This window comes from Onychostruthus taczanowskii, unplaced genomic scaffold, assembly GCF_017590055.1.
Source record: "Onychostruthus taczanowskii isolate IOZ18803 unplaced genomic scaffold, ASM1759005v1 scaffold150, whole genome shotgun sequence".
Classification (NCBI taxonomy): domain Eukaryota; kingdom Metazoa; phylum Chordata; class Aves; order Passeriformes; family Passeridae; genus Onychostruthus; species Onychostruthus taczanowskii.
Window position 1 is genome coordinate 376,870 of NW_024498686.1, and position 17,038 is coordinate 393,907.

Genomic DNA, 17,038 nt, shown 5'->3' on the forward strand with positions numbered 1-17,038 from the left:
AACTGGCTCTTTGCTGAAGACAGGCTGACACTTGCAGCTTTTCTGTGGCAGGCTCTGAAGTGAAATCACATTGAGGTATTTGAGGGCAGGAGTCAGGATGGCTTCCTGGCTATGGAAGTGGGAAGCAGGATTATGAAGATGGGAGTTTTATTCTTGGCTTTTCAGCTGATTTACTTCAAGAAAATCTTTAGACAGCCCATGTCATCTGACCATGCCTCTATCCTCTGTTTGAGAGATGAGAAAGTCTGTTGTTTTGCTGTCAGGATAACTTGTGTCTATCCCTTGATTTGTAACAGGACCTTTTTCTGAGATTTTGATTTTTACTATTAGTGAAGAAAGGGGTCTTTCATCACATATTGAACACTTACATTTGATTTCTGGCACTAGGAATTTCCTAAACCTAGTCTGTGAGCTTAGGAAAACTTCAAAAGAAAGTACTCCATTGAAGCTGTGTACATGAAAGGAATTATGCAGCCAAGGTGTTTTATTTTCCTTATAGTACCAGCAGAAATACAGCATGCACTAAATAATTATTTATAAACATATGAAGACTTGAATAGATGATTCTAAAATGTAATCTTCAGTACTGGTGTATTTATGTAACATCTCATACAGATACCCAGAGGTGCTGTTCATAAACAGTTATAAAATATCCAGAAAATACCAGCAGTTTACCTTCAGCTTATAAAACAGCGTGTAAAAATGAAATTTCAGGCTTTTAGACTCCCTACATTTCTCTCTTTCTGTCTTTCTGATGGAAACTCACAGTAATACACCCTGCCATCTGCTACTGTATATTTTTCATGAGTTTTAACATTTTGTTTTTAGAACCTGAAAGATGAGTAAAATGTCAAGTCGCCCAGAAAATAACCATAGGCACGACAACTCAAATGTTAGCTCAGTTTGTCTGTACCCAGAGTGGTTCACAGCAGATCTGTGGCCTCCCTCTTTGCAGGCAGAGCAGGTACACCCTTGGAATTAGCTGATATGCTCCCAACACAAGGCAAGAAGGTAGGAACCACACCGGCAAAATTAATTCCTAGGGAAGAAGTGAGCTCTGTGTTGCATTGTTGCAGAAGTGTCTTGGGCCTTTTGCCACCTTTCTCCCTCCTCCCTTTTAAAAGCCTGTTTGTCATTCTAGTTTTCCATCCTGCTGGGTGGAGACCAGATTGGGGCTGACAAGCTGGGAAGGTGTTAGGTGTTAGAAAGGTACAGCATAAAACCTTCAGCTCAAAAAATGCTCCCGGCTCTTAATGTGGAGGGACAGAAGTGAGCAGCCCTTCATGCCACCTCGCTGTCAGCCTGTGTTCAGGGTCCCTGCCCCTCAGCAATGTGTCCCCTTAGCACAGGAAGGGAATAGCTGGATTTTTTGCCTCCTACCTTTTTAACCACACAGAGATAAAGTTGTATCATTGAAGAGGTTCCAAGCAGCCCCGGGGTTGGTTTTCATTTAAGTCCTGCGCACATTTGCTGCCTTTCATTAGAATAGGAAGCCTCCTTGGAGATCTTTGCACTCTCAGACTGTGCAAAAGCCCTCGTTACAGCATTGCAAAATTTTTCTCTTAATATTCATCTTCGTAAGTCTGGAGCTTGGTTTCAATTATCTCCATTCTGTGCTTCATTGTGCTCATTCCTTTAGAATGTCTCTTGTTCACAGGACAGTTTTCAGGCTTTGCCATGAAAGATTATGATCTTTACCAGGTGAGCCCTGGGAAAGACCTGAAAAAGAGCTTGTATGTTCTAATAAGGTGGATATTGCCTCAATCTGTAAAATGGGTCATATTTTAAGGAATTGTAAGTTGAGTGTACTGTGCTTAATACCTTAACTGGTCTGGACTTTCTAGTATTTTGTTTTCATTGGCATATAATTGTAGGCAAATCACTTATGTAATGAAAATGTCCAGGGAAAGTAATTAAAATTACTGGATCATATTTTTCAAGGCACTAAGTTGTCTTTGCACTTCAAGAGTAGGGTGTCTGCTAGTCCTTTCAACCTTTGAAAATCTCCAGTCATTTTAATCTTTTTTGTGCAGTTAAATACATTTCCCATTCATAACACAGTTATGTTTCTCTGACAATAGTAATGTTTTCAACCACTTTATTAAAATCATTGTGCTATACTATATGTTGACTTGGAAAACTTTTCTATGACCTTTGTTCATCTGTTTTGTTTTTGCTTTGCAAAGTTTGGAAGGCTGGATTTCTGTGTTCCACCTGGAAGACTGAACGAGAGAACAGCAGGGTGTAAGAGTCTGGGAGAGAACTCCTGAATGTGATATGTAAATTTTAGGAGTAACAAATCAAGAATAGCATATTGAAACCAACGAGTGAAGCTGTACCTGATGAATAATGCTTCCCCCTTCTTCCTACGTGCTGTTGTTTTGTTTGTACTGCTTTAGTGCAAGTACACAGATGCTGACAGTCAGTATGCTCACTGTCTGAGAAATGAGTCAGAATTTGGGGGAATCTGCGATCCAGTTCTTTCATGTGGAATAGGGTTGATTTAGCTTCTTGCTGTCTCTCTAGATTTTTCTTTTGGCCTTGCCCATGATTTTGAAACATGACTGAAATGCTGTGGATGTACTTGAGCTGATGCAGAGAAATGTAGCTCTGACAGTTGCTCTTCACCCTTGTGAATGGAGCAGTGCTGGGAGGCACAAGACATTTGAAATGAATTCCTGGCTGTGGCCCAGGTTTGCTGAGTGACTGGTGGAAGGTCTTTTCTCTCTATGTGCCTTTGTTTTCCTATCTCATGATTCAGGGAGTAACCTGGCATTTAGTAGCTGGTTATCTTCATGAGGAAAATGATGGAGTTTTCATGCGGTCTTTAATCTTTATGTGCTAGTAAAAATACCTGTACTTCTCTCATACATAAAGAGCTGTTTTTAAACAGCAAAACCAATTGAAAAGGCACTGTAAAAATATTTCTATTGTTTTATTAAGTTTGTGTGCTGGGTTGGGTTCTCTACAGATATGTTTATATGCTGGTTTGCTTCTTTTTCAGGCCCTGCTTGATACTCAGAATCTTTTGAGAGCCCAGATTACAAATTTTACTTTCAACCTGGGATTTTCAGGAAAATTTTATCACACAGGTAGGAATCAAACACTAAAATTACTTTGATTTTGATGGTGTTCTGTCTGGCGTGAGGACAAGTAGGAATGATGGAGTCTTAAGGGCTTTAGTGTACTGTGTTCCTGCATTAGTTGCTGGTGTGGAACAGATTAAATGTCTCTCCCCTTTTATTAAAATTTAGCTCCGTTCAGTCTACTTTTGAGTGGTGAATTCCACCAATCACATACAATTTTGTATTGATTTCACTGAGGGATCTGTTGAGCCTACCACAGTTCATCCTTGTGATTGTTTCATCTCTACTTTAGAAATACAGTAATATAGATATCATCCCTTAAAATAATTTTGTTTTAAAACCATATAGAAATAGGCGAGATAAAAGAAAGAATATTAAATAGGATGTGGGCCAGCCCAGTGGTCCTGACTGTCCCATTTTCTCACCAGTGCCTCAGTAGGAAGTATTTTAACTGGTCACAGTTTATTATGTTAATATCATTCTTACTGTTTCCAGTGTCTGTAAAAATATAATAAAAGTAGAAACTTTACTTCAGAAATGTATGAAGGGGGTTTTTTTGTTCTTTTTTTTTTTCATTTCCTCTGCAGGGACTGAGGAGGAGGATGAGGGCGACGACCTGCTGCTGAGATCTGTGGATGAGTTCTGGTGGTTTCCCCACATGTGGAGTCACATGCAGCCACACCTCTTCCACAATGAGTCCTCACTGGTGGAGCAGATGATCCTCAACAAAAAATTTGCCTTAGTGAGTTATATTTTTGCATTTTTTATTTAATTTAGGTACTCAGAAGCCATTATTCTGTTTAGACTGGAGAAAAAAAAACACGTTTCTGAAAGAATAAATACTCCATTGAAAGGTAGCAAATGACTTTGTGAAACCCACTGGATGTTAGGGTTAGGTAAGTGTACCACATTTTCAAAGATGCAGTTCTGCAGTGATACCTAATAACATCTTATATATTCCCTTTGCATCAACTTTATGTACACTTGTTTTGAAAAGCATTGCCTTTACTAATTATTTATTCACAGCAAAGCTCTGAATCAAAATGTTTCAGCGAGAATATAAGAAAAAATCAAAACAGATTTTAGGTCTGAGGATATTGGAGAAACAGATCACAGTTAAATTCATACAATAAACCAAAATTGCCATACATAAAACATGTTATTTGTCTGAAGAGGGAGTTTGGTGTTAAGACCTAATTATATCAAAATATCTCAGCAGACATAACTTTTTTGCTGAACTGCTTTTGCTCTTACAACAGCCTAATTTTACTTCTTCCTTTTCAAAATCCACTGGTTGCTCTTTAGCTGGCATGTGATGGCTTTGTTCCTGGAAGGAGCAGGGGGATTTGGAATACCAGAAGAACAAAGAATGCGCTTAATGGTCATGTGTCAGTGAGTGTAGGAGAACAGGATAGACCTGACTATCAGCCAATTAAAGTTTGTATTGGAAATCTTGGCTTTTAAGTGAGACACATGCTTTCTTTCAAACAAAGACTTCACATAGCTTGCTGTAAATTGTGGTTGTACTGAGTACAGGACAACTCTACTTCAATGTTTCCTTTCAAGAAAGCATTGCAGTAGGTGTTAGATTCCTGAAAATTTAAAAATCTTGTGTCCAAAATTGCACTTTTAATATGATTCTGTGTACTGGTGCAAGCTCCACTGGAAGTAAAATGGGTCCTTGTAGTTCAGTGTGACCTAAGACATCCTCTGGGATTAGTGTGCAGGATGTAATCGTTAGAGTGTTATAAGGACAGTGCAGTTTCAACCCTGGTTTATGTAACTTCAGCAATTGCCATTTTCTTCACTACTTTCAATGCTCTTAATGCTTACAGATACTTGCTATTATTTTTTTTTCATGTTTAGGCGGACAGATATGAAGCTATTCACTGTGTTTCATCTGCTCAGAGGATTTAAATTAAAACAGAGAGAAGCAGCCACTTTTTGGAAAGAGGCCGAAATTACCGATGCCTCGTGCATTTTTCATTCAATGTGTGTGTTGTGTGGGAGATGCTCAACTGGGGAATAACAGTCAGTGAGGAATAATGGAGACATTAATTCATTGAAGATGATAGGCCCCTTATTAGAGTGAAAGATTTAGATTACCTTCTTATTACTGCCTATTGTGAAACTTGAGGGGAGAAGCCTTAAAAATCAGGCTTTTGTTTATAGATAAATGAAGGAGATGCAGTGGGATGTTAGAGAATGCAATTTCTTACATGATCTGTGAACATTTTCCTTTCTGATGTTTGTGCATGCTTAAGGGCAGTAAGAAAGATAAAAGGAAGAAGAATTGGATTATCTGCGATGGAATTAAATAGTGTAAAGCGGCGTAACTGATGGAGTATCTACTCTTTATCTTCTCCTGCAGTACTATCAGGAGGGCAGATGTTACTCATTCCTGGTTGGCAGATTACACATGGTGCCCTTTATATGTGCCATAAATTCCTAAAGGGAAACAAGAATGTTACCATTCTTTAAACATAGAGAACTCAGGCTTCTCTACTGTGATTGAACCAGGCGTGTCTGTTACACACAATGAATGGTTTTACTAACATCACACGCCCATTTTTCTAGAGATTTTCATGTTCCTTAGTACCTAGTTTATTCAAAGGAAGAGGTCCAGGTATCAGCCAATGCTTTGCACACACAGCATGATTAGGAGATATGGTGAAGGTGACTGTATCAATTCAAGCCGTATTAAAAACTCTAAGAATTCAAAGGCAGTGCAAGGGCAGTCCTCCTAAATCATGGCAAAATGCTATCTTATGGCCTGTGCATTCCTCTGACCAGACTATGACGGAATATCTGCTATATACTGTTCCTTTGAAAAGTAACCTGAAGGAAAATGCATTGGGTGTGAAGAGAATGTAATGGCACCAAGGTATGTGCACACCATAAATGCCAACAGCCTTCAAAAACAGGCAATGTACTACAGAAGGGCTTACTGTACACCGTCTGCCTGTACACTGTTACGAGTGGTTTTCTTTCTTCCATTTTTAACATGACACTGAAATAGTTAAGCTGGATTTTGAAAATGGATTTGTCTTTTGAATGGACTAGAGGGAAAATGCAGTGACTCTGAAATTCAGCTCCTCATCCAAGTAATTGGGAAGGGATATGTAGTGGAAATTGTGGTTTTGTGGTTGTAGCTGCCAAATGCTACGTGTTGTGTTCAGTATGTGCCAGAGATTATCTCTCTGAAATCAAAGTTTGTGAACAAATTCCTTGCAAGAACTTGAAAGTGTGCAGCTTTCTGTTTCATGTAGATCGAATTAACCAATGTAAAATGCATTTATATCCTTCTTCCCTGCCTACTCACAAAAATATTTTCTAAAAGGGCTTCTGTCTTAAAATCCTTTCTTCTTCACCACGCTGCCCTCCATCTCCTTCCAGATCATCAAAATATGATGTTACTGTTATTTGCATTTCAGACCTGTTTCAGACAAACAAAGCATTTAAGAAATGTCAAAACAACAAGTTTCTTAAATTTTTGAGTGCAGCCATTGTTCTGTCATGTTTTAGGAACACGGTATTCCAACTGACTTGGGCTATGCAGTGGCTCCACACCACTCAGGAGTCTATCCAGTACACGTTCAACTTTATGACGCCTGGAAAAAGGTCTGGAACATCACAGTAACCAGCACAGAAGAATACCCACATCTGAAACCTGCAAGGTATAGACGAGGCTTCATCCACAAAAACATCATGGTGAGTTGTATTGCTGATGTTCATTTTGTTCATCTGCCATTTCATGAACCATTTCCTTTTAAGTGGAAAAGCAGGGTATCTTGAGAGTTCACACTGTGAGAAGCACGTATTGCTGTGCATAAGTAGCAAGGTGTATTTCACAGTGTCTTGTTAATTAGAATCAGTCTGTTGCTGGTGATGTTTCTGCTGATGAAGGTGGCATCCAGGCACCCTGCTGACAGCAGTTAACAGGCTGTTAACTGTTCTAGTCCTGTGGTTAATGCTGGTTCAGAGAGCTCAAGGAAAAAGTCAATTTTGCATCATTTAACACAATATGCTGGGTTAGATTTCTATCAGGTTTTTAATTTGCATGGTACCATTAACTGCAGAAGAGTATTGCCGGGTTATGCCACCTCAGAATCTGGATCTGGGTGGGTACATATTTTTGTCTACCCTAGGAACTGTGCATGGTTGCCCTTGTTTGGCTTCCTGCCATGCACAAATACGGACTAGGCTTTGCAGCCTGGTTTAACCCAGAGCCTCAGGAGCTGCAGAGAAGGAAGACACCCCCCACACTACCTCCAGGCTACCAAAGTGCTCTCAAGCCCCACTGTTTTCCTGAATTACATAACTCCCAGCACTGTCCCTGACAGCCACGTGTGCCAAAGGAAGGGCTGGTACCCAAGTGACACGGAAGGCGTTGTGCTGTTGCCATCAGGGCACTGGGGTGGAGGCTATTTCAGGTTCACATCTCATCAGTATTACCTCAGAAGTATTTCAAAACAGCTTTCCAAAATACTTGGTGGCATGTTCCCAAGTAACTTTCTTTTGGAGCGTGTGGGAGAGCAGTGAATGGAGGCCCTGTTGTACCTCTGGCTGCAAGAGGCACTTTTGGGAGGTCGGGAGCCTTGGCACAACACTTAGAACAGAATTCTGGTATTGTTCTTGGGTTGCCATGGATACCACTTTCCTGAGCTAAGTAGTAGTATTTAAACGTTTTGATCTGTTTTTGGGTGAAGCAAATGAAAATGATCTCCGGAAATCTAGGAACAAAACTGACACCAATATAGGGCTGAGCTACAATTTGTTCTCCTTGAAGCAATCACTGCCTGTGAGAAAATGGGTTTGTGGATGTGCTTAGGGAGCACAAAGCATTTGGGGAAGACAGATTGACTCAGAATCTCCAAAAATCCCTTCCATAAATATTTGTAAAAACATGTCATTTGAAAACACATAATGAGATTTAACACAGGGACACTGCAGCCAAAAATCTATTTCCAAAACCAGTCATATAAAACCACCTGTTCAGGGACTCTCAGGCTTTCAGTTCTCCAGGGCAAATGCATCAATATTTGACATCTGCAGGCTAATAGTAATGAGCACACTCAGTAGGGACATTGTTGTGTAAGATTTGTCAGAGCACCTCCCATCCAGTACAGCTTCGTTCCCTGCCTCTGTGAAAAATTGTTCTCATATTTCCTCTATGAAATCCAAATGTTTTTTAGAAATTTAGGCAAGTCTATAGCAGATGTACAGATTCCATACATTTTCTGACAACACAATTTACAATCCACAATCACAGTATTCTCTACGTCACAAGAAAAAAAATGTTGAGAAATTAAACTGCAAGAAATAAAGAGTATCTACAAAACCACAGCCAGTGTTAAATAAGGCATTTGTATGCTTAAAAAGTTAATCTATCATAACAATCCCAGTGAAGCACTATACATGAACTTCCATACTCAGCTGTTGATTTTCCATAAGGAATAGACATAATTGAAATACTCTCCAGTAAATAATTTTCTGAATGCAGGAGAAAATATTTTGAGTTTCTGATGAAAAATATAACTGCATTTAGTAGTGCTTCATATTCAAAAGATTTGTTCTTGGAATGTTTTTAAAAATAATTTTGCTTGTACTACATATTTGAACCAGTCTTAAAAAAATAGCACAGTTGAATAAGAAGTAAATATTTCTTATAAGGTGAGCATTACTGGTAAATTTCCCCATGTGTCAGAGTAGAATTATTGGTGGTGATGCCTAAGCCAAAGAAAACCCAATTTGCCTTTCCAATTACAGTTTAAATTTACAACAAAGCCATCATTCAGATAAAAGTGGAACTGATTGATACGATATAGACTGATAATATTTTAGATTATCTTTCACATTATTTAAAAACTTTAGACTTCAAATACTTGGATTTAGGATGAGGTGTTAGGGACAGAATGAGTTGGAGGAGGCTCTGGAATGGTAATTTGGTGATAGAGATCAGTCTCCAATTTCAAACGAAATATAATGAATTTTTGAATGTTACAGTTTTAGTGATAATAATTAATCTAGATTAATATTGATTTCCAGTAAAGTTGAGAGGCCAAATATACCCAGCAATTATCTGTTCTATGTTATTTCTCTGACTTTTATCATCTCATTAAAAGTATAAGCTCTTGAAATTTTTATGTATTTTGTATAAATTCAGGTGCTTCCTAGGCAAACCTGTGGCTTGTTCACCCACACCATTTTCTATAGAGAGTATCCTGGAGGTCCAAAGGAATTAGACAAAAGTATTCAAGGAGGAGAGTTGTTCTTCACAGTGGTTCTCAATCCAGTAAGTACAGTGGAATTTTTAAATGTTTTTTAAAAATTAATTGAAGAAAAAGTAACTGAATGTTCCAGAGCTGATCAGCAGGGTCTCCCAAACAGTAATGGTTACTGACAGTGAGTTCTTTTGCTTTTTCAATTGTTTAAATTGAGATCTAATATTATCTATGTTCTGTTAGTTGTACAAAGCAGTCTGCACCTTTTTTTGACATCTGTTTTGTTAGTAATGCAGCAGTGCCAGCCTCTCTTGTTCTTTACTTATTGCATGAAATAAGACCCCTGAGATTTAACATTTCAAAGAATTCCAATGTGAAGAACTGCTATGAGTATCTCAGGTCAAGTTCATTTCTCTGCTGTGCCAAAGTTGTGATGCCAAGTGTTGGGAGCACTTGTGGAGGTGAGAAGGCTGCAAGAAAGGAATGCTTGGGCTCCAATCAGTTTGGAGAAATTTCAGTTGCTCTCTTATAGCAGCTTCAAAGAAGAGATACAAGTAAAAGAACCACACAGTTGAAAGAAAAAGATCTGAGTAAATGCACCATATCTGCTTAACCTTTCATTTGTCTTTAATGGAAGATAAACAAGAAGTGAGGCGCTGAAACTACAGAACACTGACAGAAGAGAGCAGTGTAGTACTTCATAATGGGTGGGATTAGGTCAATTGCCTCAAAACTGACCTTTTAGACAAGGTTTTCATTTGGGATCCAAATAAAACATATAAATAAAATCCTGCTGTTTTATAGAAATGTAGTCATGGGCAGCACCAAAGGGAACAAAATATATTTCTACTCAAATCTTTTGGAATAACCTAAATATTTTTTGGAATAAGCCTGAATATTTTGTGCCCTTTTTTAATCTTTGCAATGTAATGCAAAAAAAAAAAAAAAATCTGAAAGCTATTTCAGCAATTTATATGCAGGTGTATTTTTCAAGCCCCAGATTCTTTCAGGCTATAGTTCTGGCTCTTTGAGAGCAGTTACTGTATTTTGTTCCCCTTTTTCATGTTCATATAGCAGAATTGGGAAATAAAAACTTCACTTCCTCAGCACACGTGTGGTTTCCCTTTTAGAGGGTGGCAGTGGTTGCAGTCTTACCTTTGATGTGTATCATTTCAGGCACAGCATAGAATCACTCATAGAATGGCTTAGGGTGGAAGGGACCTTCAAGACCATCTGCTTCCAACCCCAGGTTAATAGAGCTGAGACCTGGAAAATTCAAATTAGAGGAAGGCACAGAACAATATATTCCACCTTGAAATACAGCCACAACAGCCAAAAACTATTTTACAATGTAGGGAAACATCAACATTTAATATGAGTGCTTGAGGCATAAGCCTTTTAAATAAAAAGAATGAAGAGAATGGAAGGGAAGACAGGCAGTGAAACATCCCTGATTTTTTATATTTATCATGGAGGTTTGATCATGTCTGCCTGACATCCTGGAATGTGAGTGCAGTAATGTCTTTTTACACATTACAATTAGGTCTTTGATTCATGCATTGCTGCCTAGACTGTGTGATCACCTACTTCTGAAAATTATGATATCCCAAATACAATACAGGCTAAAAGAACAGAAGCTAAATGCAGTGTTTTCTAAATATAACTGTAAATTAATACTATGCTGAAATCTGCCCAAGACTCCTTCTAAGGAATGCCTTTGAAAAGACAATGCATCTGGTTTCTAAATATCTGCCTATAAACAGTTCCTGAGGTTCTAAACATTAGCCTGGCACATAGTCAGTTTAAAGACTGAGGTTTTTATATTTGTGGGGTTTAGGTTTTGCGTGTATTTATGTCATAGTTTGCAAGTCAAAGTGGGGCAAAAATTTAGGCATTAAAATGAAGACTAAGTAGCTTTAGGAGTCTGTCTAATTATGGAGCAGCATTTTGGATTTCATAAGCTTTCCTGTGTTTTCATTAAAATTGCTGGGGTTTCTTTATGTGAAACACACAGCTGTTGAGAAGATGCAAAAATTCCATTATGAGGCATTTTCAAAATGTTATTTTTCACTGATACAAAGCTAAGAACAGAAAACACCACCCATGAATCATTACAATGTCAGCTAAACAATGTTCTCAGCAAAGAGTACATAAATAGTTAGTTTCCAAACCTGGGAAATGTGAGTGTGGATTAAATGTTAATCTTACCAAATGTATTCATTATAATATAATGAATACATTATAATATATAATGAATATAATTTTTGAAGTGTAAGTTACCAGGCTGAAATTTCAGGAACTGAGTACCCTACTCTGAAATAAGTGCCCCTAAGAATGAAGCCCAGAATTTCTCAGTGCTTTGGCTGTGCAGTGGTGTAAGTCTCTGCCTCCTTACGGTGTGCTCCATCAACCACCGTGTGCAGGATAAGCCACAGGAAACCACAGGACCATGTGTGCAGCTGTGAGTTTTTGTCATGAGAACCAGTGGGATGGCCCTGTTCCCAGAGTATTGTACAAGCAGACGTTCTGTAGGTATGGAAGGCCTCAGGATATCCTGCTCTGCAGATGCTGTTTGTGGAACTGGGAACCAGCAGTTGGCTTGGTGGAGTAACAAATCTCACGGCTGGCAGGCCCTGTGGTTTGCATTGGTACCCCTGTTCTGGTGGCTGGGACTTGAGCCTGACCACTGTTCCTGTAAGCCATCCCAAATTCTGAAGTGCCACCAAGCTGAAAAAGAGCCCAAGCACTAAGAGAACACTGTTACCCACTCTTGAAGTAATATTTTGTGTGTCTATCTCCTGTTCAAGATCTTGCTGGCTGCAGCAGCCCTCGGGCGAGATCGTGCTATATCAGGATCTTGCACAAAATGTTTCACAGGAGAAGAAAAAGCAAGCTTCAGCAGCCTGTGTTATTGGCATACTGGCATTATTTCTCCCACATTATAAGCTGAATAATTGACTTACAGGGAGGTTGAGGGACTTGCACTGATTTAGCCAGGGATTTCTGGGGCAAAGCCACAAGGAAAACATGCCTTGTAGAAATGTGTAGTGATGAGTATCTTATCCAGTCAGACACATCTATGGTTTATTGTCTCACATTGTTACTGGTTTTCATGCCACTGCTCTGTCATTAAAACATGTTAGCAAGTATTTTTCCTGATAAACTAGTTAGAATGTTCAGTGATTTCAGATTCATCTCTCTCTGCAATATGTGGCTAAGTTCTTGGATTAGTAAAACAAATTTCTGCTCAGTGTTTCTTAGAATAAAATTGTAACAGTTTCCTAAATCTGTCCCTTGTAGGAAGTGAGCCATTAGGTTTTGAGCTATGTATAATGAAGGGGTCAGTGTAGACACTGCTGTCAACTGTACCATTGCTTCTCAGATCCTTTGAACTGCAGAAGATACAGATCTGGAGCTTTTCTATCCTATGAGATGAATGTTGAAGAGTAACCAACAGTTCATGAAATTTTTCTATACCTTTTCTACCCCTAAGAAGAACAAAAAGAATGCAGTAATTGCATTAGGTGCACTTACATGCACTTCCTTGCAAAGTACTGTGTGTCTGCAGATGGAAAGAAAAGGGAAAATGCCCTGTGGAGAGGAATTTGGTGAAAGCCTTCAAATGGTTGACAGCCCAACAATGAAACTAATGTGTAGCCAGCTGTGTGCTTTTGACATGGTTACAGCAGTGCTGATGAAGAGGAAAGGCTGTTAATGCTTTAGGCACTTCGACTGATCTTAAAATAATGGTAATCTTTATGTGCGTTCAGTTCTAAGTATTATTTTCTTCTAATTTTTACCTCTCCCCAGTTGCAGTGAGTAGAGCTGTTATGAAGCTAATTGACTTGCAGCAAGGGAGAAATTATCTCCTTTAGCACTGAAAATGAGAGGATTTGTATGAGCATCAGCAGAACTTGCTGTATCTTAATGTGACCCTGAACTGGCACTACGGAAGAAAATCCAAATCAAAGACATTCAGACTCAGATCTTCCCTTTCTGTCCATCTTGCTTGGCACAGCCTCATATCTAACTGTACTGAGTGTGAGAAGCAGGAAAGATGGTTCAGTTTGACAGGCTTCCTCCATTTTATAGGTGACAAAGGCATCGATTTAATTTCGTCCCTCTCCTCTCGTGCCTGTAACTCCAGCAATAGTTGTCATCAGTTGGGGCAGGGGAGAAATCAGTTTGGCCAAGCATTTTGGCTGACTGCAGAGCACAAGTATTCTTTGCCTTCCTATTCTTTAAAACCCACTCATAAAAGCCAGACAGTGTCTGATATTTTGTGGGTGGAATAAGGAAAAAAAAAATCCAAATCCCAAGTGAACCGGCAGTGTGGAGAAGCTGTAGAACAGACAGAAATAGCTGTCTCTTTTCAGTTGATTCCTTCTAACAGTGTGCAGGAAATGCATTGAAACTGTGGCAATCAGAAATCTTTTCTGTGATCCTTAAAATTCTTGAATGGAAAGCTTTGTGCCAGTGGTTCAGAGTGAAGCAAGTCTTTTGAACAGTACTACCATTACTGAGTTAGAAGGGAAATGAGCAGCAGCAGAAAATAAGCTTGAGGTTCCTGACTGTCAGATCAACAATTCAGAACTACATCAAATACATGATTTTGTTTGAGCTCATAACTCTTCCCTGGCTCCATCGTATTTATGGTGAAGAGACCACTATGTAAATGAAATTCCACTCGCTGGCAGTCTGTGAGTGGACAGGTCCATGGCAGCTGTGAAAGCAGCAGGACAACCTCAGGGCTAAAAAAGGAAGTTGTAAGCTGGAATCTCTGTGGTGGAATTGAACACAGCTTTTCTGCAAGCATCCAGGTCTGAAAGGACAGTCTTTCAGCTATTAAAAATACTCATTCAATGTAGACCCTGCTCTGATTTGTTATTCCATCCCTTTGGCAGTCTAATGGAGCAAAACCTGCTGTTACTGCGTCTCTGAATACCTGAAACAAAACTGTTCGGAATAACTTGGAAACAATAGCAGAACTGCAAACAGTGTGCACAATGCCAAATTAATTGGAATATAGGTGTTCTGAGAGTTAGATGTGCTCTCATGGCCTGTAAACATGTGCTCAGTAGCTAAAATACCAGCAATATTCCGAACTGGTAATGCGTCTGCTGCGAGTGCCTAGCTGAGACCGCAGAATTAATTGTCAATCATAATTTAACTTCAATTTGAAGGGTTGTGCATAACTACATTTAGTTGGGAGGCCTCAATGCTGTTGTAATGTTGTTGCACAGATGGGAGGGTGACATAGTACCTGTGACTAAAGTACCTTGATGACTGGTTTATTAGCAAGAATTTATTCAAGCTGGAAATGCCTGCAACAGATCTATATATGGTAAAAAAATCAAGTGCCCAGTATGTAATAAGTATTCATTACCTGTTTTTTCTTATACCAGCTCTGTTAGTTCTAGATTTGAAATGGCAAGTAATTAAACTCTTCATCGGTGTTCTGCAAGTCTCAGACTTCACTTCCCTTGCTGCTGCAGTTGATGTCTGAAAAAAAAGCCTTCTCTCTGCTCTGGGGTCTGATCCTGGCAGCTTAAGAGAGACCCCTTGACTCCAGGGGAAGAAGCCAGGAGCCCTAGGAAGGGCTAGTCACTCTTGGGAGTGGTAATATCATTCCTTTGGGAGATGGGCACTTCTGTTGTGTCAGGAAACAGCAGTTGTTACCAGGACTCCAGAAGCTTGGTTTGAGTAGTGTCCTTGTATAATTTCAACAGGTGCAGCACCCTAATAATCATGATTTTGTTGTGATCAGTATTTTCTAAAATACCCAGCCAGTTAACATCCAGCACTAGAAGCTGGGTAAGTTGTTGAATTGTTTCATTCTGTGTAAGTTGTTTGTCAAACATCTCTCTGCTCTTGATACATAAATTAGATAAGGCTGGTTCATCTTTTCCTGAGACATGATTTAACAGCAGCAGCTCCTTCTCGATCTCAGCTCTGGTTTGTTGACCTAAAAGCTATTGCCTCTAACTGGGAAATGTTGTAGTAAGGAAAAATACACTGTATAGAATGAGCAGTCAAAAAGATAAAAGCTCTTTCTCCTGACTGCTTGCTCTCATTTCCCTACATTTCTGCAGTACCAGTCAGGATCCCAAATAAGATCAGGACTGGAGAAGGAGAGCAAATGTAACTTAGACCCTCTCACTCTGGGGAACAGAGGAAAATCCTGAGGAGAAGCTGGAAGGAGAAGGCAGAGCACAGGAAAGCACCTTTGCAGCTCTGATGTGAAAATGTGTGAGAGCAGCAAAGAAGCTGCTGCCCAGAGGCCAGATTTAGTCCCAAACCTTCATTTTAAAAACTGTCTGCATTCCATTTCAGTTCCCTTGTGAAGGATATTAAATCCCGTGGAGAGTGTGCATTGAAGTGCAACCAAGATGATGGTTTGTTTATGAGGAACAGCTAAAAAAGGGTCATCCTTCTGCACTGAAATAAAGAAAATGCTGATGTCTGAAAGAAATTATTTGAGAAGAGTACTGGAAATAATAAAATCAAATCGCTTTTTTTTTCTGAAAGGGAGGTTAAAATGCTTGTTAGAGTAAATATAAATCTATTCACAGCTTCTTCCCTATTGAAGGAAGAATAAAGAAATATATGAAGTTCTGTTTGTATTTTACAGCATTTCCCAGAGGTTGAAGATTATTAAACAAATAGTGTTATTTACTAGGTCTAGCCTTGGGATATGGTCACAAAGGATTCCTTTTAGAGCTCCTAAAGGAATCCTAAAAGGATGGTGGTTCCAAGAGAGTAAATATTTAGAAGCATAGCATGCTATTAGTTGCAGAAAAAGAATAATGATTCGTGTTGATTAGAACTGGTTTGAATGACTCAGGATGTGGTATGATAGAGCAAAGTATAGCATCATAAACCCAGTGTGGAAGGGAAAAAACAATCATGATGTTTTGTCCTGGTGGGAAATGGCAGGTGGAAGGGGATTGCTGTGTGTTCCCATCCTTCTGCACAGGGAAGTGGGGAGTGATCCACCATCCCTCTCAGCTATCTGTGATATTTATGATGCCATCTAGAAGAGTCTTTTTCCACAATGTAAAGTCATGCATTAGGTCATGTATCAGCCTGGCTAAGTATGGATTTCTTCACAAGATTTGGCCATTTAAGTTTTCAACCAGCATTTGATCATCTTTGTGCTGTAAATAATTAACCATAAAGTATTTGACTTAAAAAATATAACTGAAATGGGAGCTTAGGTCTCTGGTAATTTTTCCCATTCACTGACACAGTTTTATATGCTGGAAATTATTTATGATGATATGTCCAGTCAATTTCTCAGCCTGTACTGACATTCTTGAAATTACAGTGATATTCTCTTCAGGGAAAGAATAATTACATTTTTCCTGAAATCTTTTCAACTTCTCTTGCTTTTTCTTTCACGGCAGTGCAGTAACTGTTGGCAGGTAAGGAGCTGCCAGGAGGTGAATTGACATTAAAATGTCAGAGGTCAGCCCACGTGGAGGAAAGAAAGGGGCTGTCAGGAAAGCAGGTTAACCTTTTTTATGGAAACCTGCTGATTGTGACTTTACTGAGAACAACGTAGTCCTGTGGCTGCTCTGTTCCTGCTTTGAGAACTGAAATGAAAAAGGAAACTTGAAAAGGTTACACATCTGGTGCCTGAAGAGAAGGGGTTTTCAATCTCAGTCCTACCCACAAAGAAAGATCATCTCCTAGAGATTTGGCAGAGTGTATCTCCTGATTTTACTG

The 17,038-nt window shown here is 39.2% G+C and overlaps 1 protein-coding gene across 1 annotated transcript in view; it reads left to right on the forward strand.

Moving 5' to 3' along the window:
• The window catches only part of LOC121332961 (bifunctional heparan sulfate N-deacetylase/N-sulfotransferase 3), a 48,637-nt gene that overhangs the window by 20,872 nt on the left and 10,727 nt on the right, over positions 1–17,038 (forward strand). The window contains exons 3-6 of the mRNA XM_041398930.1: positions 3,005–3,092; positions 3,674–3,828; positions 6,612–6,797; positions 9,253–9,381. Coding sequence (XP_041254864.1) covers positions 3,005–3,092; positions 3,674–3,828; positions 6,612–6,797; positions 9,253–9,381 — 558 coding nt within the window. The remainder of the gene's footprint in view (positions 1–3,004; positions 3,093–3,673; positions 3,829–6,611; positions 6,798–9,252; positions 9,382–17,038) is intronic.